This window comes from Linepithema humile, chromosome 1 (assembly GCF_040581485.1).
Source record: "Linepithema humile isolate Giens D197 chromosome 1, Lhum_UNIL_v1.0, whole genome shotgun sequence".
Taxonomy (NCBI): domain Eukaryota; kingdom Metazoa; phylum Arthropoda; class Insecta; order Hymenoptera; family Formicidae; genus Linepithema; species Linepithema humile.
This window is the reverse complement of record NC_090128.1, coordinates 42,037,741-42,058,134: the sequence shown is the minus strand read 5'-3', so window position 1 is coordinate 42,058,134 and position 20,394 is coordinate 42,037,741. Positions and strand designations below refer to the sequence as shown.

The following is a 20,394-nucleotide window of genomic DNA, read 5'->3' as shown; positions in this document are numbered from 1 at the left end:
ATACTTAGATTATGACTTATGCCGATAATATCACTCTAATTTTTAGTTCCATCGAAATGATGGCGCTTTCGCGTCGGAGTTCGTCAGGCACTCCAGCATCCTCTTAAATCTATGAGTGTATGCGTACGTACATGTTTATACATTTTTTTCTACTATTTAATAAATAACTATTATTATTCAATTTAGGATTATATTTTATTAAATTTATAAATATCCTACATTTGATAAAATAAACATAAATGTGATTACAAACGTAAATGTATGATAATTTAGACTTGATAAATCAAAGCTAGCTTTGGAATATGGAATAATTTTATTGAAATTGCAAAAAAACACTATGGGCGGTATTCATAGTCCGTTCTTATATTCAAGATCGTCTTAAGAACGAACTTATATTCGCTCTCTTCGTCAGACACAATCTATGTGTGACGAAGAGAGCGAATATAAGTCCGTGCTTAAGACGATTTTAAATATAAGAACGGACTATGAATACCGCCCTATCTTATTACATTATTTTCATTAAAATCAGTTGCTTTTTATTCTGTAACATCTTTTGCTCATATTTTAAACATAAAATAACTTAACGCTATATTAATACATAATTTCAATAGACAGACAATAATATTTATTTTTTATTGTTTGTTTACTTTAATTATGTACACAATGACATCCTACATGTGTAACTTTTGTTGATCGACATTCTCTCTTTATGACACTATGAACAATGGAAACTAGAAATCGATTCTAACTCAATCTTTACTTATTTTTGGTTCTTATTAATCCAAATTATAAAAAAAAAAAAAAAAAAAAAAAAAAAAAAAAAATTGCTATGAACAATAAGTTATTTTTACACGTTAGAATTGTTATTCAAATTACAAATACTATGCACGATAACATTATGGCGCATTGATAATAACAATGATGTCTTAATAACACAGTCATATTAATTGATATAAAAACAAATGGATGTTTATAGAACTAGCAACACAAGCAATCTCTTGCCAAGTGTATTCGTTTTTTTTTAAAGTAATTATTTAAAAGTTATGCTTCAATATTATTTGTATCAGCCGGATTGTTCTCCGAATCTTCCACTTCCAAAATTCTTGGGCCATACAAAAGAACATACGCACAATGCCAATCACCGCCTCCACTGAGTTTTAAAACTTCATCACTAGTAACGGGTGTGACAACATCGTCGTCACATTTCATCCACGTATCACCTCTTTGCCGAATCCAAGCAACATAATGACCACTACTACTGGAACGTCCTCTATGAGTCAAAACTGCTTGCAATTTATAATAGCCGCTATTATTCGATCCCAAATCTGTAATCATATATGCAAATTTCAATGCATTAATTTTGTAGAATATAGATAACTGCATCAAATAATTTTTCTTTACCATTATTAAACCAAAATGGTTCTTGTTTCATCTTTTTTCCTGCTTTCTCTTCTTTGTCCTTATTCTTTGCACTGGAAGATTCTTCTAGCAAACTATCTTCATATTCTTTGAACTTCTCACGCATTGGTGTGAGCTTGTTTTGAAGTTCAGAACTACATAATTCAAAAGCATCAAATTCCAAGGGAAATTTAACATCTTTTAATATTTTTGCATTAATTGCTTCTTTTTCTTTGTAAAAAAATCGGACAAATTGTATGGTTAAATATGCTGGCAATCTGCTAATTTTTGACTGAAAAAAGTACATATAATTAAATCTTTCATGTCTCAAGATGTGTGTGTGTGTGTGCGTGTGTGTAATTAATTACATATTTAAAAATTTACCGTTTTTGTGTAAACGGCGTTCCTTCCAAGTGTTGATGACATTTTTGTAATTTGCTCTTGCATTTTGTTTCTAAGTCCAAAATGCATATACTTAACATCAGTTGAAATAAAACAACTCAGTTGTAAGAATTCTTCTTTTCCAGTAGTAGCTGGTTCGTCCTCGAATTCAACACACTTTAATTCATAATCAAATATACCTCCAAAGTATTGTTCAATGAACGATCGTGGTTTGGAGGCTTCAGCATCATCTTCCGACACATCTGGATTATTCTATTATAGATACAATGCTTTTAGTGATTTTATATGTATCTAATACAAAAGCAATATACATAAATAATTAATATTACAAATTTAATAACCTTTGTAGGTAACTTTTGTTGCAACATTCTGATCAATTCTGTCCAACATTCATTTGCATCTTGTTGCTGAAGTACACCTAGTTCAGTTTTTTCAGCAAATCTTGGAAAAGCTAAATGCAACATTTGGAGCAAAACTAGAGGTGCTCTAGATGTTCCCTTGTCCATATTATCATATAAGTCCCTTAAAGCTGCTGTTATACTTTGTGCTGGTAATGCTAAACTTGCAGCTGCAGCCCAACCACCTGGGAAAATCTTCAAAGCATCTCGTAATTCTGGTACAGTTTTTAAACATTGCACAGTTGCATTTAAATAACATGTGTTGCCAAGATTAAGTAAACCAGTTGGTAGATCTAAAGCTGTGGCCAATTCAGTTTCGTTCATGTCTTCCAAAAATATTGGTTTTTCCATTGGTTCTGTAGGCACATCTTCTTTAGAACCCATCATAAGTACCGTAACACCCTAGTGCAATCAATAATTAATTATAAATCTTTTAAATATTGTATACTAAGAAATAAAGCATTTATTTATATATCGTTACATCTTTCAGTTTCAGGTTGCCCCAATCATCATCTTTAAGTGTCATTCCTTTGAGCATAACCTTTTGTCTCTCAGGTTGAACTCCAGTCAAAGCAAAAAGTTGTGCTTTAAATAAGATTGGTTCTTCCTCAGTATTGACTTCTACATTGGAAAAGAGTTCCTTTCCCCATTTAACTTTGACTGAAATATATTAATAATCCATAAAGTATGATATATTAAACAAGATTTAAAAAAATATGTATATATACACATACTATATACATATACATAGTATTTGATAGTGCATTTTTTAGGTTAGATATTATGATAATTAAATACATACTTGTATATTGAGGCATATTTATTTTTTGTGCACGTAGTTGCAATGTATAAATATATTACACTTGTAAAATATCGAACTAATATAAGAATTGAGTAACTGCAAAATGCTAAGTCAGGTTCGCGGCACTTATGTGTATCATGTGCAATGTGTATGTCGTTACAGAGAATGTGCCAAAATCAGATAGATGGCCAGATGATCGAATATGGATGTGTGGATGGCGCGTGTTTGATGTGTACCAATATATATATTAGAAGTTTGTTCCTTTTAATCGCATTGTCGGTTTGTTCTTCGAAAACTTCTTATCTACAAAATTTATTTCTATAAGAAATACACAACTAAAATTGAATTCAAATTTTGCGCTAGTTAATATTAAAAAAACATAATTCTATAATTTCTAAACTATATATGTACCATAATTATCATTGTGAAAAAAAGAGATAGAATTAATTTGTTGTTCTCTTTGTTATCTCGCTCACTTATGTCACGATTTATAAAATGGCATATCCTAGGATGCTCTCGTAGGGCGGTATTCATAGTCCGTTCTTATATTCAAGATCGTCTTAAGAACGAACTTATATTCGCTCTCTTCGTCAGACACAATCTATGTGTGACGAAGAGAGCGAATATAAGTCCGTGCTTAAGACGATTTTAAATATAAGAACGGACTATGAATACCGCCCGTAGTTACCTATAATTTTTTCTGAAAGCATCGTAGTTTGCTTCTACTCCGAGAAACGTCTCTATTGTTGCTTTCATATATTTATTATTATAGTATTTAAATCAAGAGTTCGGTACAACAGTAAAAAAATGCAGGAAGAGCCGAAAAATATTTCAAGATTAGCACGTATTCGAAGGTAAATATATTATCTTATTATGAAATTTAAGTTAATTACAGAATATAATCAGAAATTTATATTTGAGTTGCATGCTTTTGTTTAGAGGTCAAAATTCAGATGTACCAGAAGTTGTAAGAAAAGATTTATCGAGTAGTGTGTTACTCGATATGGCCACAAATGCAACTACTTCTCGTAATAGAACAACTATGATGCCGAATGAAATTAGGCAGACACAAAGTAAGAACTTTAATCCTATATTTTACTGACAATGTTTTATTTTACTATGTTAATATAATATTACATGCTATATTATTCTTTGTAGAACCACTGAAAAAAAAGATTACTGTAAATAGGCACTCAATCATGCCATCGCATGTATCATTGGATGCGCAAAAGAAGATGGATACTGCATCAAGAAAATTAGAACTTCTTTATGATGAATATTTACAAGCTATGCTGACAGATTTGATAATAAAGAAGAAGACTGAAGAGAGAGAACATTTAATGGTCAGACAATTATCTACAGTAGACCAAGAAGTTGACCAAGACACAAACAAGTTGATCAAAATCAAAACAAGGGAACATGATATAGTAAACTTGAAATTAGTACAAAAAGAGATAGATGAGCAACTAGTTGCAGTAGAAAAGTGTACCAGTAAGATTTAAACTAGAATCAAAATGAAATTATTTGCAATTATATTAACATTTATATTTACATTCATATTTTTACAGAGAATGGAACATTCAAGATGGTAAAAAATATGTTATCCAAATTGGAATCTCTCTTGGAACCTCTGGATGTATTGCGGTGTAATGATATAGTACTTCCTAAAACACAGGATGAGTGGAAAGATATTCAAATATTATTAGTAAAGTGTTCAAATATTTTGAAAGACATTACAAGTCTAATTGGATCAAAAGATAAAACATATTGCACTATTAATACTGAATTGAAAAATTTTACTGAAACATACAATGAAATAGAAAATCTACAAAAGAAGTATGTTACAAAAACTTTTTTTTTAATTTAGTTTATATATTTATGAATTTAATAGTACATATTTATATGTGTATTTCAGATTGGAAGCAACACTCTGCAATTTACAAGTATTGATACTGAAAAATTCTTCATTTTTGTTAGCACATAACGAAATCAATAAAGAAGAGGACTGAAGAGAGAGAACATTTAATGGTCACATAATTATTTACAGTATATTATATATATATTTTTATTAAAATTTATGCTATGTATTATCAAGTTTCGTGAAAAAATTCTTAAATTTTATTAAATAAAATTTGACATAAATAAAGCTTGTAGAATTGCATTTTTTTTCTACCTGATTATAACAAAAACATTAGACTTTTCATGTTTATTTTTCATTGCCCGATTTTGGGGCATAAAGTATATACATTTATCGAGATCGGCTAATGCTATGTTCACACACCCTTTGATAAAGGGAAGATTGAACATACGCTGCTCACATCAGTTTAGTGATTGAAGATGACGTTACTAGGCAACTTATTTATTTCACGCATGCACACTTCGTTTTCGGTACAAACATCAAAAGTGTTGAAAGGGAGTTGCGTTACTGTGTAATATGCTGCGTTAATAGTGGCTCATTTGACTCACGTAGCAGCATGACACGAGTTTTGCAGCCTCAGAGATCGTACGAGCGCGGTGAGGAGTGACAAGCTACAAAGCACAATTGAAGACCGAGCACGAGTGTGCGTGCACATACTCGCACGGAAGAGTGAGATTGTTCAAGCGTGAGATTGTACTCGCGTAGCGTACACGGCTGTGCAGATTCCCGCTTACAGCCACGTTTCTTCCGTGTACTCGACATATTTGTATCGCGACATATTCCTTTTTGCAGCCGCGTCAACGGTAACGGTAGGAAAGTGATAACATATATTTTTGAGGATTAACGCTCCTGCGAGGAAGCGGCTAATCATCCGAGATGGCCGGTGCGATGTTGTTTGAGCGAGCTCAGGCAGTTTCGATGACAAATCGCAGCGAGGGTATCTCGCTGTTAAACGAGATTGTCTCGGACCCGAGTATCGGTGTTGCCGATGACGATGAGGACAACATCCGCGTCAAGGAGCAGGGTATTCTGCATCTGGGAGAGCTCTACAAGAAGGAGGGCAAGGCTAAGGAATTGGCTGAGCTGATTAAAGCTACTAGACCGTTTCTCAGTCTCATTAGTAAAGCAAAGGCCGCCAAGCTTGTGCGATCTTTAGTAGATTTCTTCTTGGATCTGGAAGCTGGTATTGGTATCGAGGTAAAAGAATTTTTTTTCATACGTGAGGAAAAATATAGAGTTAGACACAATATAGGATCAATTATAGGTTATATCATATGACAATTTTACTTCAAAATGTCAACTAAATTATAATTATGTTTACACATGAAGTTTTCAAATATACTCAATTGAATAAATATAGAGAAAAGAAGGTAACTTCTATAAAATAGTATATTTGTTATCTATTAATATTTATATTGTGATTGTCTTTTCGAAATCACAAAATGTAAAATGTATTTATATACATATGTGTATTTAGGTGCAATTGTGTAAAGAATGCATAGAATGGGCAAAGGAAGAACGCAGAACATTTTTAAGGCAATCATTAGAAGCTCGCTTAATAGCTCTCTACTTTGACACGGGAATGTTTAGCGAAGCGCTGCTATTGGGCTCTGCTCTTCTTAAAGAACTCAAAAAATTGGATGATAAACAACTGTTAGTAGAAGTTCAATTATTAGAGAGCAAAACATATCACGCGTTGAGTAATTTAGCAAAAGCTAGAGCTGCACTCACCAGTGCCAGAACAACTGCCAACGCAATTTACTGTCCACCTAAAATGCAAGCTGCTCTAGATCTACAATCAGGAATATTGCATGCCGCAGATGAACGAGACTTCAAGACTGCTTACTCTTATTTTTACGAAGCATTTGAAGGGTATTGTATTCAAATATTTCATAATTCGTACATTTCTATATTTTATAACACTGTACTATTCTTATTTTTAGGTATGACAGTGTTGAAAGTCCTAAAGCATTAACGGCGCTCAAGTATATGTTACTGTCCAAAATTATGTTGCGTACGCCGGAAGACGTTCAGGCTATCATGTCAGGTAAACTAGCAGTGAAATATGCAGGACTAGATTTAGATGCGATGCGTGCAGTAGCCGAAGCTAGCCACCGACGATCACTAGCGGATTTCCAGAAGGCAGTTAAACAATACCGACAAGAATTGGAAGACGATGTGATCGTGCGCGCACACCTTGGTTCTCTCTATGATGCTATGTTGGAGCAAAATTTATGTCGTTTAGTTGAACCTTACTCACGAGTTCAGGTATTTATATATGAATACATTGAATATTCTAGAATTCTCTTACATTTCTTTTTAGCTATAAATTATTTAACTAATTCTAAGTAAAAATATAAAAAAGTGATCTAATTACGGATCTGTCAAAAATAAAGCTATAATAATATATAATAAGTATATAAATAAATTATATTTTGGATGAAAACTTAAATAATCTGAATCGAGTAATTTTCTAAAAAATTAACAATTGTAACAAATAATGATCAAGCAAAGTTCCATATTCAATTATTGAAAAATCTGAGAATATCTGAAACAATTATATTCATTGAAATAATTCTTTTACACTTTAATGTTTTTACAGGTGAGTCATATTGCTTCGTGCATATCTCTACCGTTGGCGCAAGTAGAAAAGAAACTTTCGCAGATGATTCTGGATAAAAAGCTGCGAGGAGTTCTCGACCAAGGAGAGGGTGTTTTAATTGTTTTTGAAGATACACCTCGTGACAAGACTTACGAAATCGCATTAGACACGATACATAGCATGGGAAAAGTTGTTGATACACTTTACCAGAAAGCCAAGAAACTCACCTAGCCCTATTTAATATGTATTTATACAAGAAAAAATCTATCGCAATTATTATAATCATTAATAATTAGTTACTCTCAAACACTATCGATGTGTTTTTCTCGTAATTAACATGGACGACGCGGAAGTGTCGCGACAAAAAGTGCTCATTTACCGATAAGTTCGTATAGAATTGCTTTTTTTAATAGTAGAGAAATTATTTAAAAAAAAAAAAAAAGAAACTAAATAATTAATTCGCTTAAAATCTAATTAACAAGCCTTCTCAATTCCGTGTTTTTAAAATTATTTTTCTTAAATATTCTTCAAGAGTGAAGAAAATTGTCATAATGTTGAAAATCATGAAATATAAAAATAAAATAATTATCCATTTACTCATTTACATGTCCTGAGGCAATCAAATATACACTTGTTCGAAAAAGGCTTAATAGGTCAAATGTGTTAAAATAGAGATACACTATACGAATACTTAACAGTTAAAATTTTTGTATCTTTGTAGTTTGAAATAATTAGATATTTAAATCTTTGAATGTATGCATTTAAATATGAATGATTCAAAATCATCAAAAGGTTTATTTGGACATTGAATTTTTGGAAATTTGATTAATTTAAAAATTGATACCATAAAAAACTATCTAGACGTGATAGTGCATCCGTAGCCTTGAATAAACAACGTTTCTTTTATACATTTTAAATATTTAGATTTAGTTTCAGATTTTTTAAAATTATAATGTGTAAACGTTTAAATTTGCATAAACTCTTTTAGCAATCGATAATAATATATTTTCCACCTCGTGATTCATGTTTGAAAAATCGATCGATGGACTTGTGATCATGCGCGACGCGCGTCCTCAACCCAACATCAAATCTGTCTGTTTCAGTTACATTTGATTTCTTTTTCTGTCTAAAACATAAATATACATTTATTTGATTTTAATGTGGAACATTTGAAAAAATTGCAACTGAAACAAATAAATCTTCGGAAAATCGAGATCTTCGTTTGACGACGCGGTAGTACAGAAACACGATGGTAGCCCGACTTCCTGTTTGAAGTTGCACGTTTCAACAAAGGGATACACAGTGACTATAGTTTAGAAAGTTTTTTCCTAAGGAACATATAATGGAGGATGCTACGGTAGAAAAGGTAAAGAATCAAGGTTTTTTCTCGCATTGCTGATGTTACTTTACCAGTACGAAAGGACGATCGAGCAGCCGAGTTTGATGGGTTGGCAATAACGACAATCGATTAGGTTATCCACCGGTATTTACGCGACACAGTACTGTTTGTGTCGCATCCTTCCGTCGTACCATTACTAAATTATTGTTATCTATTTGCTATATGTCCAGTCCAATTCTTTTCGACTTCTATTGTCCTCTTCTCTATTATATAAGCTTTACGTGCTATGAACATCAGATGCTACGAAAAAAAACCATTCTAAGGCCAAACACTGATTTAACCTCTTCATTTTTACTCCATTCTTTGCGTAGCACCTTTTTCTTTGCTTTTTATACAAAAGATCTTATTTTGATAATAATTCTAACTAGCAATTATCAGGTGAATAATTATTCTCTTAAAACTAAATAATTCTCTAAAACTAGTGGTTAATTACTGCTTTTAACAAGCATGTTTGACAAAAGGCAGATTTTTCTTCGCAAATATTATTGTAAAGCAGCATGATGTTAATATTGTTAGTTTCAATTATATTAACATCTTTTTCTTTACCTTTTATGTGAATTATTATAAATAATCATAGATTGCAGTAATTCTTTGCATATGTGTATGACAATATGTAACTCTTAAATGATGTGCTAAATTCAGTTTTCTTATTTTATAATAAGCATAAAAAGATAACAATTAAATTATCTAATAATTTTGTATTATAAGAAATAATCAAACACATCAAATTTAATATTATGTAGTTAGATTTCTTTAATTTTATGAATTCTCTCCTATACATTTGCTTGTATAAAATTAACTCGAAGAGATAGTTATATTAATTTTATTGTATGAAATGTGCAATACAATTGATAATAGCAATATGTAGTTTGACATATTTTAAACTGTATTCTATGTTGTTATTAAGTTTTTATTATTAAATAAATTTTATTAAATAATACATAGAAATTATTTCTTTATTATTAATTTTGCAAATAAACATGCAATAATTTGATATTAATGTAGAAAATAACACATGTTTTATTTTTCCCTTTAATAGCAAAATTTATATATTAATTATGTAGATATAAGTTTTTATCCTAACATGACATGGCAAACAATTGAATAATCTGTCATAACCTCTTAAAATTGTATTCTGTATAAAAATACAAGTTAAACTTTGCAGAACTAAATTCTTGCTTATAAATTGTCATAATTACTTTAGATAACTCTCCTGTGTATTATTTTATTGCTTTTATGTAAATGTTCTCAACACTTTCTATTAATCTAAGTAATGAATCAAGTAATGTGTTACCAGATGGTTACATGGAAAATGAGGTAGTTGAAATAAACATGGTTGGCATTTTGTAATATCAATATATCAATATATGTATATATAATATCAACAAAGTTTTAATAATCATATAAAAACATTTTTTGCTGACTTTTATGACATCTATATATATATATATATATATATATATACATTATTGCATCTTAATTTAAAGTTCCTTGTTCCTTATATGCAATTATATCGTATTAAAGTGATGTATGTTTTGAGTTTATCTTACAGGTTCAAGATTACAAGGATTCTCTAAAAACTAAGGTAATTTGTTCTTGCTCTCTTTTTTTTATTTATTTATCTCTCTTAAATGTTCATAATTTTTGTAATATTTTATAGTACATAATTTTCAGTTTTTTCTATGATTAATAAAACTGCAATCTTTTATAATTAATAAGCCATACTTAGTAATATGTGTATGCGTGCGCGTCAGTATGTGTGTGTGTGTGTATTTATGTAAAAATTATAGTTTATGACACATATTGTCCATATGTTTATATTCAGGCGGAAGAATTGTTGGTAAAAGGATTTCCAGAGAAGATAGTTAAACTAAATGAATTGCTGGAAACACCTGGATTCTGTAATCGAAAATTGTCGGATGTACATCAAGAGTTAAATGTACCCATTCCAGACCCCATAATTCTTAATCATTCCGAAGATGGTCCTGCTACAAAAAAGCTCAAATTCGACAATAATGGAGAAGAGACCAGTGGAACCAAAGTTATGGTACTTCCAAATGGTCCTGTACCTTCCAATAAAAAATTAAGCGATTTGATTCACATAGTCAAACCTTATATTAGACAACTTTTGGAGGATTCCAATTTAGTAAGTATGAACTCTGCAGAAGTTGATATTATTTTTAAAATAAATAATTCAATTATCATTAATGATATTATTAATTCTTTAGTTAAAAATGTGGATTTCTTTCCTGATTCCAAAAATTGAGGATGGAAACAACTTTGGTGTATCCATACAAGAAGATACATTATCAGAGATACAATCAGTTGAAAGCGAAGCTGCTGCATTCTTTGATCAAATTTCTAGGTATTAAAAAAATATATATAATCTCTCTCTCGGCATATAAATATTACTGCGATTAATAAATATTACTGCTTTACAATGTTCTTAGAGTAATGTTAGTCAACGTAACAAGAGAAGTCATTTTTTACTTTATCCTTGATATCCACAGGTATTTTATCTCCAGAGGGAAGATTGTTAGTAAAGTTGCAAAATATCCACACATCATCGATTATAGAAGAGCGATTCAAGAACTAGATGAGAAGGAGTATGTGAGTTTATGGCTCGTCATGTGCGAAGTCCGTAATCGCTACTGTTCACTGCACGATCTCGTGATCAAGAACTTGGAAAAGATCAAACGGCCACGTTCCTCCAACGCGCAGTCCTTGTATTAGGCATAATCGTATAATGCGCTATTGTACAATCTATGTGCAGAATAACTCGATACAAACATAAATGGGGAATATAATAACATAATAAAATAAAAACTCATCTTTCATCGACATGACTCAATTGCCTTAACATTAGTTCATTATTAGTTTTATGGCACTATGAATAAAGCTATGATTATATCTACACTTAAAATCTCTTCGAAATAGTATTATGTAGAATACATTTAACTTATTCATATATTTAAGTCTATGTAGCTAACTTTTGTCATTAATACGTACAAAAAATATCAGTTAATCTTAAGATGAAAAAAAACAGCAATTTTTTAGAAAGGTCCTACAAGTCCTTCGGAATCGTTATTTTATTTGATTTCCCGAATTTCGCCAGCATTTGCTTCATAAAATTTTACGAGCATAATATACTTATGAAGGTTTTGCTGCATAGATTTCGTTACAAAGTTATGCAGTGTAGACAAGCTTGCATGTAATTTTGCCAATTGTATAATTAGAGCACTTATAAAAAGAGTAAAGAAGTGATCAAATTAAATTTAGTATAGTTAAGTGGATTGTTTATAATTATATCTGTACGAAGATTGGAACACAAGCTATTAAAAAGTATACATTTAAACAGTACTCGCGTCTTCCTTTGAATGTTTAGGCATTGTCGCGATAAGACCTGAATATAGTAGCACAAAAGATTGCATAAAATACAACGTTACTCGATATTCGGAATAAATCCCTTTAAATTTGCATAGTATAAGAATAATAAACTATGTCCTTCCACAAAGTATTCTCTGCAAGCAATATGTATATATATGGTCATCTTGCTAGCAATATAAGTAATGCTTAAAGTGCATCTATTGGAAAAAAAAAAAATAGATATATATCTTTTTTCAATAAACAAATGCAAATCAAGCATTCATGTTCATAGTGAGATCAAGGAACAAAAGAACGGATAAGGACATGATTAACTTTTTTAAAATGTATATAAAAATTTATGTGCTAAAATTTGTAATCGTTTACAAATTGTTTACAAATCGTTTACAGTAGAAAAATTCTATAATGGCACTGAAAGTCAAAATCGGGCATCAAGACACTCGTAGTCAACCAGTATGAAAATATTGCGTACTATCGTTTACATAATAATTTTCTCTTTTTAGAACGTTGTCACGATTTCTCGAAAAGACCAGGGTTGAGATAACAATGCTTATTAAATCCCTTTGACTCTACACATGATGTCTGGCACTCGTTGTGCATTGTTCTGAGACGATCCAATTCTGCATCAATCTGCAAATTGCATTAATTGATCATTGTACAGCTATTGTGATTATTTTATATTTAGTAACTTATCATATTTACCATACTAAATAAATCTTGAACGTGATTTTTATGAGCGTGGTTCATGAATACTTTGCAAAGAATTTGTATGAACCAACTGCCAGTTACAGTGTCTCGATGAGCCACATATCCAGGCAAAGTAGATTGAACTATAAGCATATCTGAATAATTTCTTGTAGTTTGAATACGAGGTATATCGATATTGGATTCATCTGTTTTCCCATTTGAAAAAGCACATGTATCTGTAGCGATTCTAGAGTAAGCTACAGCTTTCTGTATTCTCTTTCCTCTATTTAGAGAAAGAATAGGGAAAAATAAATGCATGTATTAATAAAATGGCGTTCATAATTACCCTTGACTTCAAGTTCGAGATAAAAAATAAAGAGATAATGTTAACGATAAAATTATATTTTTCGTACCTACAAAGTTGAAAAATAAATATTTTTGGTTTTCTCGCAAGTTGCGGACAAGCTTCTACTGTAAAGTAATCACAGACATCTGTACACAATATTTTTTCATAATTTGCTTGCCCACTTGCATTGTAATCTGTTCCCTGGATTTCCGTATTATTTTCCTTGTCTTCTGTGCCATGACTTGTAATAATTACAAAACATGAATCAACCTTTTCTAAATCATCTCTCTTTGAAAATGTTTTGACTGTGTTTTTTATTTCCTAGTAGAAAAAAAATCATAATTTTTAAATTAACTTATAATATTAATATAAAATTAGAGAAAAGATAATGTATCAAAATATAAATATATGATACAAAATGACTAATGTTAAATGGGCATGTTATCATTTACATACTTGTCCAGTCAGATTTTGCCTGGTAACAACAACAAAACCCATTTTTTCAAACAACTCTTTCAAGTTATCTTCATCATGTTTTGCTGAAAGTCTTGGTTTCTCGTCTGATGAGTTGTAATAAATATTCGTGATTATCAAAATTATTCCACGAGGTTTACTTCGCATGGGATATCGCTCAACATTGTCATATTCACGATCCAAAAATTCTGTAGCTTTGATTAATTTGATTTTTAAGGGTTCATCAGACTGATTTATCACAAATACATCAGAAATGGAATGGTTCACAAAATGATCCTCTTGTCTGAAATTAAAAATGTTGATTTTAAAGTTATTTTGTCCAAAGAACATGTCAATGAAACATAAACATTTTTTTCAACATTTACAAACTTAATAAGTCATAATAAACCTAATACCTTAAATTATTGTTTTTCCCTTCCAATGAACTAGCTGCAGCTTCATGGTTGGTCTGCCTTAAGCTAAAAAATAATATTTAATATTAAATTTAAATATTAAATAATATTTAACACTTAATATTATTTCATAGTGTTAGCATTTTGATTCTTAAGATTAAAGATAAATCAATAATAAATTGTTACAAAAAAATACCTTGTACTATCATTTTTGCTATCCTTTCCCTCTAATACATCAGCTAAAATTCCATGACCAGACTGTCTTAGACTAAGAATTAAATTTTTAAATGCATTTGGTCCTCGAGTTTTAATTGTTAGATATATATCTTTGACTGTTTCTTGTGCCGTAATATTCTTCTGTAATTACATATAATTAATTGATAATTATTATAATTTTAGTATATTATATTTCAAAAAAGTGTTTCATTTCTTTATATATTGAGTTTCCATTTCTATTTAATCTACAATACATAACTCATAAACATAGTTTATAAGTCATAGCTGTAGGATGACTCATTGTTAAGATATTTCTAAAATGTCAAAATTGGTTAGGGTGAATGGTTTGGGGTGATTTCATTAGTATCCTTGTTTTATAATTTTATGTTAAAAAAAAACAAAAATATATATTATAGATTATTTTTACATAAATATTTCAATAAATAAAAAAAGGAAACATGAAAAAGATATTAGAGAAATTGATGACGCACAATGGTTGGTGAAATTGGAGCTTCCTGTTTGTTACATGCATACAATTGAACATTACAATAATGAATAGATAAAACTCACATTCCATCGTGGAATATTTACATCATCTCTGTTGTAAACTTTATATTTCAGCAAGTTTGGCATGAGTTTTGTCATATCAATTTTAGATACAACGGCTTCACAGCACTTATCTATCTTTTCACGATCCCTTTGATCCATCTTGAACGTGGAACACAGTGAAACATTTACTGCTACAAATATCGCTTTTGCTACCGAGATCTTTTGACAAAATACCGAAGATAAACACCAGTATGTAACAGCAGCGTAATAACTCTCAATTGCTCTCGATCTTGTACAGCTAAACAAAAGTACACACATACACAGGGCTTGTTCGTTTTAGCCATGATGTAAGAAGATAGGTGTACCATTGCCGTGAATGCGCAGTCGTCCAAAGTAATGATCGCTCTTCGACCAATCAGGAATTGGTCCAAAATGCTAAAAAGTAATATGGCTGCCAAAATATGTTGACACGGTTGACACCGAAGGTTATTAAATATAATAATATTAAAAGATATTTAAAAACTATGCCAACGTGTTGTGTAAAGAATTGTATAAGTCGTACTGATCATACGAGATATCATAAGAGATATTAAATATATGTATTCACACATTTGTGTTGGAAACACTTAATTTTCTATATAATATTTATTAATTGATATTATTTATTATTGTGGGTAATTGTCATTTATTGCTACTGTATTTTATATTGCAAATTTATTATTTTTATAAGATATTTTTATAAATTTTAATTACATTTTAATAATATGATAATTCTATATTAGAATTTCGCGGATGCATTTTGGACCACGTTTGATTGGCTGTCCTATCATGCTGACGTCATACGGCTGCCATTATGCGCAATGGTACACCTACCTTCTTACATCATGGTTTTAGCTACACTGGGGCTGCTCTGGGTCTGCTCTACACAGGATAATACAGGACAGATAAATAGTTTGTCCTGTATTATCTTGTTTAGAGCAGACCCAGAGCTGCCCCAGTGCAGCTAAAACGAACAAGCCCACAGTATAATACCACGAAGTAAAAGTAAGGAGACGTAACTACATAGATTGAAAGTGGTCACGAAAAATGTTCCGTGAAGGAGGAGGTTTGCCGAGTGGAATAACTTGCAACATTTCGTCGCCATCTTTAAATTGTCAATGACAGATGAGACCACAGTGAGAGAAAAGGTTATAAGGATTAGAAAAGCATGGAACGTAAGTATGAAATTGAAATAAACAAATAAATTTTTAAAAAATAAAAAAAATGTTACAAATTTTTAAAGAACATAAAGAATATAAAGAATATAAACTTCTTTTTTCTGATCCTTTTTTATCTCCCCTTGAATTGCAACCTTTGACACAACAGGCCATTACTTCAGAATTTATTATATCTATAATAAAAATTAAAAATATTTAAAAATAAAATGCAGTTAAATTATCTTATAAATAAAAAAATGAAAATATTAATATATTGCTAAAAATTATTTATATTAATATTTGGACATACTTAGAAAATATATCTATGCTGATTTATTAATAGATAGATAAATAGATAGATAGATTAAAAGATATTGCTTATAGCGAAATATTAATTGATTTAACATGCAACAATTTTAGGTTATAAAAATTAAAAGTTAATACTACAATAAATTCTAATTTTCTGCAAAACAATTAAAAATAAAATGTTAAATGTTAAACTACATTTACTTTAAAATTTATAATCTTGAAATATATACCTTATATAAATGTTTAATTAAAATTATTTGCATACCACGTTGCATACGAATATTTCACAAGCACAAAGGCCGGTATTCATAGTCCGTTCTTATATTCAAGATCGTCTTAAGCACGAACTTATATTCGCTCTCTTCGTCAGACACAATCTATGTTTGACGAAGAGAGCGAATATAAGTCCGTGCTTAAGACGATTTTGAATATAAGAAGGGACTATGAATACCGCCCAAAGTAAGCTTTTTACTTGCTCTTGCTCTTAGTGCAGTCAGTTCAGTTCATGTTCCTCATGGTACAGCTAAAAAAGAACAGATTTAAGATGGCGACGAAATGTTGCAAGTTATTCCATTCGGCAAATTTCCTCCTTCGTGGAACATTTTTCGTGACCAACTTTTTTCTCTATACGCTATCTAGTTACGTCTCCTTACTTTTACTTCGTGTATAATACGTATGAGTGAAGTAAATAAGTTGAACAGTAACGCCATCTCTCAACTCGCAAGCCTTTCTTTTTATTCCTTTTTTTCTCTTTAGTTTATTGCTATACCTATTTAAATATATCTAATTGTAAAATAAAATCTACGACACATTGTGCTAATTTTCATGTGGATTTTAACAAATTTATTATGCGCTATATATTAAATACAATTCTGAATTATGATATGTGTCTTGAGTCGCCTCAATTTTACGTGCAATCTTACGTTTTATTAACATTTGTGAAACTTAATATTTATCGGATAAAATTGTAATGTATATTTAAGTACACAAAAGTCTATCTAACATTTAAAAAAGAAATTATGCAACAGTTATTGATAAAATACTTTGTTTATGGTGTAAAAGAATATGTATAGGTCCCACCGAGATTTGAACTCGGATCGCTGGATTCAGAGTCCAGAGTGCTAACCATTACACCATGGGACCCTATTGTTGGGGTGTTTTTAATATTAAAGTATATGAATATAGCTACAATATGTCTGTAGATATAATCTTTTAATATTTTTGTTATTTACATATTTAAGATATTTTTATAATACACTTTTATGTTCTCAAAAATTACACAATAATTTTATGTTAAAAAATATTAAAATAATTTTTTGTAAATTATATTTATAATTACTAATTATAAGGGTAAAATGCATGAAGAAAAATATACAAAAATTTTTTCACACACAGATGTGATTTTTATATTCATAAATAATTTATATTTTAATAAAATATAATATAGTAACATATTATGTATATCAAATCTATTTTAAGCATGCCTAGTTATCATTTTTCTCTTCAATTTGTGTATCCAAACTTTCATCCTCATTGATAGATTCCTCAATTTCACATGAATTCAATATAATTGTATCTGAATCATTTTTATTTTCTTCACTTGTTGTTTCTGTCATTTCTATATTGGAAATTATCTAAAAAATTTTTAAATATTTTAATTATTTTGAATATATTAGAGATATATAACACTACGTATAAAACTGCTAATAATAAATCTTTATACGTATGAAAGAAACTTGAATAACTTTTATAAAAATACTCTTACCTTATTTTTTGTACTGCGGCATATTTCAAGAAGATTATATTTTTTAAACTTATAATAATTAGGAGCAATAGAAAGTAAGCAAATTCCACGAATTACTTCAACAATCACAGCTATTTCTGGATTTTTTAAATCTGCTTTGTTACCCGGATTTTTTCGCAAAATTATTTCCGCTAAATCTTTAATGATTTCCTCCCTTTTAATATTATTATTACTGCGGCGACTAAAACATTATTAGTTTACAAGTAAAGTGCAAGGACTGCTGATTTTTGTATAAGATACAATCTATTAACTTACTTAAATATAATGCTAAATGTTTTAGGTTCTTGGGCAAAGTATTTCTCAAATAATGTGTTTGCTTTTATTCTTATGTTATCCATATATGCTTTGCATGTAACTTCAATTGGAAGCAATCTTAATAAATATCTAGTATATTGTTCTTTAGTTGCATCTAACTTAGTAACAATTTTGGTGACCAACTCTAATGGATTTGAAAAAGTACTTGATATAAAAATCATATTTTTAACACCTGTATCTACTACCTATAACAGAAAAATATCAATATAGTGTTTTTTGATAGAAAAATATTCTCTATTGATGCAATGTTAAGGACAATATAAGTATAATACTAAATATACTTGAAATTTTCTAGCAGATAATGGCATTTCTTGCTCTGTTCTAAGTTCATTAATTTCTCTTTCCAAAGTAGTTAAAATGTCTTCATCTTTCTCAATGTTTTCTACAGATTTATTAATCTCTTTCTTATCGAGTATATTTGTTGTGTTTGATGGTTCAAATTCCTTAAAAGTTAAAATAAAAGTTTAATATACAAACAATTACAATAATATTAACAAGTTTCTAAATGTGATATTTTTCAGTTATTATCACTTGTAATTCAAATACCTTATTTATCTCTGATGTAGATTCCTCATTAGCAAATAAATTGAGCAGTTTATAGGCATCTGTGATACAGCCTCTTTCATGAAAGTTGCATGTGCATAAAAATCCTGTCATACCAATTTCTAATACAGATTGTTTGCGTCTTTTATGATTGTTATATTGATTCGAAATGTATCTATTATTTCTTTTTCGTGTATTCATTATATCGTTGGTCTGTTTTTTCGTATTAAATAAACAATTTTTGTCGACATATGCTATTGGTAATAACTTCTATCCACATGTCTACCAGACGATTGCCAGCTGCCAGACTATCACAGACTATGTAAGTAAGATGCGTTATGGCTCCGAAGCAGTGTTGCTAGACGGGACGTTTTTTCTCGCGCATGTGCAGCGCTGCAGCTATGAATCCAGCGGTGTATACGGCTTATAATAGTGTTGGATGCTGGGGCCCGATTCTCTAAGGGCGGTATTCATAGGGCGGTATTCATAGTCCGTTCTTATATTCAAGATCGTCTTAAGCACGAACTTATATTCGCTCTCTTCGTCAGACACAATCTATGTGTGACGAAGAGAGCGAATATAAGTCCGTGCTTAAGACGATTTTAAATATAAGAACGGACTATGAATACCGCCCATAGTCCCTTCTTATATTCAAAATCGTCTTAAGCACGGACTTATATTCGCTCTCTTCGTCAAACATAGATTGTGTCTGACGAAGAGAGCGAATATAAGTTCGTGCTTAAGGCTGGCGTCACATAGAACCCGTAATCCGTAATCCGCACCGGAAGTCCGCAAAAGTTACTAGGGATTGCGTCCGTAACGTTACGTGTGTTTTTTCTCCTTGTGTCCCATGGAGCCGTAAATACACACGTAACGGTATTACTATTTTTTATTTAACAGATTATAATTGTTTATTTGTATTTTATTTATAAGAAAACTACAGAATATATTATAATTTTAACAAAAATTTTAATTAAATCGTCAAATTTAGTTAAATAAATAAAATTAAAAAAAGCATTACTAGTAACAACTAGTAACTTTTAGTAACTTTTACGGAAATTTCATGGAATTACGGCTCCATGGGACACAAGGAGATAAAACACACGTAACGTTACGGACGCAATCCCTAGTAACTTTTGCGGACTTTCGGTGCGGATTACGGATTACGGGTTCTATGTGACGCCGGCCTGAGACGATCTTGAATATAAGAACGGACTATGAATACCGGCCTAACTCACTCGTAAGAGAAACGTATGCGCA

The 20,394-nt window shown here is 30.4% G+C and overlaps 6 protein-coding genes and 1 non-coding gene across 9 annotated transcripts; 3 read left to right on the top strand and 4 right to left on the bottom strand.

Moving 5' to 3' along the window:
• Nucleotides 1-602: 602 nt before the first annotated feature.
• Nucleotides 603-3,257, bottom strand: Usp14 (ubiquitin specific protease 14). The gene is made up of 6 exons (XM_012359304.2): nt 3,001-3,257; nt 2,680-2,858; nt 2,142-2,600; nt 1,783-2,052; nt 1,402-1,690; nt 603-1,325 (listed from the first exon to the last, which is right to left on the bottom strand). Exons 1-6 carry the CDS (start codon nt 3,014-3,016, stop codon nt 1,042-1,044), a joined length of 1,497 nt encoding a protein of 498 aa, XP_012214727.1. The 5' UTR covers nt 3,017-3,257; the 3' UTR covers nt 603-1,041.
• A 295-nt stretch (nt 3,258-3,552) lies between these two features.
• On the top strand, nt 3,553-5,146 carry LOC105667491 (uncharacterized). The gene is made up of 5 exons (XM_012359310.2): nt 3,553-3,854; nt 3,940-4,073; nt 4,159-4,491; nt 4,569-4,836; nt 4,916-5,146. Exons 1-5 carry the CDS (start codon nt 3,808-3,810, stop codon nt 5,007-5,009), a joined length of 876 nt encoding a protein of 291 aa, XP_012214733.1. The 5' UTR covers nt 3,553-3,807; the 3' UTR covers nt 5,010-5,146.
• A 263-nt stretch (nt 5,147-5,409) lies between these two features.
• Nucleotides 5,410-8,106, top strand: Rpn6 (regulatory particle non-ATPase 6). Its single transcript, XM_012359303.2, has 4 exons — nt 5,410-6,115; nt 6,396-6,790; nt 6,862-7,186; nt 7,521-8,106. Exons 1-4 carry the CDS (start codon nt 5,795-5,797, stop codon nt 7,749-7,751), a joined length of 1,272 nt encoding a protein of 423 aa, XP_012214726.1. The 5' UTR covers nt 5,410-5,794; the 3' UTR covers nt 7,752-8,106.
• Nucleotides 8,107-8,653: 547 nt separating this feature from the next.
• Nucleotides 8,654-12,279, top strand: REG (proteasome regulator gamma). Of its 3 annotated transcripts, none has more exons than XM_012359359.2 (5): nt 8,661-8,886; nt 10,472-10,504; nt 10,745-11,065; nt 11,148-11,284; nt 11,430-12,279. In XM_012359359.2, the coding sequence occupies exons 1-5, from the start codon at nt 8,863-8,865 to the stop codon at nt 11,650-11,652; spliced, it is 738 nt and encodes a 245-aa protein (XP_012214782.1). In that variant the 5' UTR covers nt 8,661-8,862; the 3' UTR covers nt 11,653-12,279. The 3 variants fall into 3 exon arrangements, with proteins under 3 accessions (XP_012214783.1, XP_012214782.1, XP_012214781.1); XM_012359358.2 differs by lacking the exon at nt 8,661-8,886 and adding an exon at nt 9,959-10,236; XM_012359360.2 differs by lacking the exon at nt 10,472-10,504 and having other exon boundaries at nt 8,654-8,886.
• Nucleotides 12,280-12,613: 334 nt separating this feature from the next.
• On the bottom strand, nt 12,614-15,702 carry LOC105667520 (Death regulator Nedd2-like caspase). Its single transcript, XM_012359357.2, has 7 exons — nt 14,989-15,702; nt 14,399-14,559; nt 14,206-14,268; nt 13,793-14,093; nt 13,404-13,657; nt 13,006-13,273; nt 12,614-12,933 (listed from the first exon to the last, which is right to left on the bottom strand). The coding sequence occupies exons 1-7, from the start codon at nt 15,283-15,285 to the stop codon at nt 12,814-12,816; spliced, it is 1,464 nt and encodes a 487-aa protein (XP_012214780.1). The 5' UTR covers nt 15,286-15,702; the 3' UTR covers nt 12,614-12,813.
• Nucleotides 15,703-17,543: 1,841 nt separating this feature from the next.
• On the bottom strand, nt 17,544-17,615 carry TRNAQ-CUG (transfer RNA glutamine (anticodon CUG)). The gene has a single exon. It is a non-coding gene; the product is annotated as a tRNA-Gln (tRNA).
• A 230-nt stretch (nt 17,616-17,845) lies between these two features.
• On the bottom strand, nt 17,846-19,474 carry LOC105667525 (THUMP domain-containing protein 1 homolog). The gene is made up of 5 exons (XM_012359364.2): nt 19,138-19,474; nt 18,873-19,034; nt 18,532-18,776; nt 18,238-18,457; nt 17,846-18,106 (listed from the first exon to the last, which is right to left on the bottom strand). The coding sequence occupies exons 1-5, from the start codon at nt 19,333-19,335 to the stop codon at nt 17,957-17,959; spliced, it is 975 nt and encodes a 324-aa protein (XP_012214787.1). The 5' UTR covers nt 19,336-19,474; the 3' UTR covers nt 17,846-17,956.
• Nucleotides 19,475-20,394: the final 920 nt, after the last annotated feature.

Coding starts and splice junctions, on each gene's coding strand:
- Usp14 (XM_012359304.2), bottom strand. Junction 2,053..2,141: donor AACAAAAGTTACCTACAAAG/GTTATTAAATTT, acceptor TATCTATAATAG/AATAATCCAGATGTGTCGGA. Junction 1,691..1,782: donor ACGCCGTTTACACAAAAACG/GTAAATTTTTAA, acceptor TACTTTTTTCAG/TCAAAAATTAGCAGATTGCC.
- LOC105667491 (XM_012359310.2), top strand. CDS start 3,808: ATGCAGGAAGAGCCGAAAAATATTTCAAGATTAGCACGTATTCGAAG. Junction 4,074..4,158: donor TGAAATTAGGCAGACACAAA/GTAAGAACTTTA, acceptor TATTCTTTGTAG/AACCACTGAAAAAAAAGATT. Junction 4,492..4,568: donor TGCAGTAGAAAAGTGTACCA/GTAAGATTTAAA, acceptor ATATTTTTACAG/AGAATGGAACATTCAAGATG.
- Rpn6 (XM_012359303.2), top strand. CDS start 5,795: ATGGCCGGTGCGATGTTGTTTGAGCGAGCTCAGGCAGTTTCGATGACA. Junction 6,116..6,395: donor AAGCTGGTATTGGTATCGAG/GTAAAAGAATTT, acceptor ATGTGTATTTAG/GTGCAATTGTGTAAAGAATG. Junction 7,187..7,520: donor AACCTTACTCACGAGTTCAG/GTATTTATATAT, acceptor ATGTTTTTACAG/GTGAGTCATATTGCTTCGTG.
- REG (XM_012359358.2), top strand. CDS start 10,162: ATGTTCTCAACACTTTCTATTAATCTAAGTAATGAATCAAGTAATGTG. Junction 10,237..10,471: donor ATGGTTACATGGAAAATGAG/GTAGTTGAAATA, acceptor TTTATCTTACAG/GTTCAAGATTACAAGGATTC. Junction 10,505..10,744: donor AGGATTCTCTAAAAACTAAG/GTAATTTGTTCT, acceptor GTTTATATTCAG/GCGGAAGAATTGTTGGTAAA.
- LOC105667520 (XM_012359357.2), bottom strand. CDS start 15,285: ATGTGTGTACTTTTGTTTAGCTGTACAAGATCGAGAGCAATTGAGAGT. Junction 14,560..14,988: donor TAAATATTCCACGATGGAAT/GTGAGTTTTATC, acceptor ATGTAATTACAG/AAGAATATTACGGCACAAGA. Junction 13,274..13,403: donor TTTATTTTTCAACTTTGTAG/GTACGAAAAATA, acceptor TTCTCTAAATAG/AGGAAAGAGAATACAGAAAG.
- LOC105667525 (XM_012359364.2), bottom strand. CDS start 19,335: ATGAATACACGAAAAAGAAATAATAGATACATTTCGAATCAATATAAC. Junction 19,035..19,137: donor CTACATCAGAGATAAATAAG/GTATTTGAATTA, acceptor TTAACTTTTAAG/GAATTTGAACCATCAAACAC. Junction 18,458..18,531: donor ACATTTAGCATTATATTTAA/GTAAGTTAATAG, acceptor ATAATGTTTTAG/TCGCCGCAGTAATAATAATA.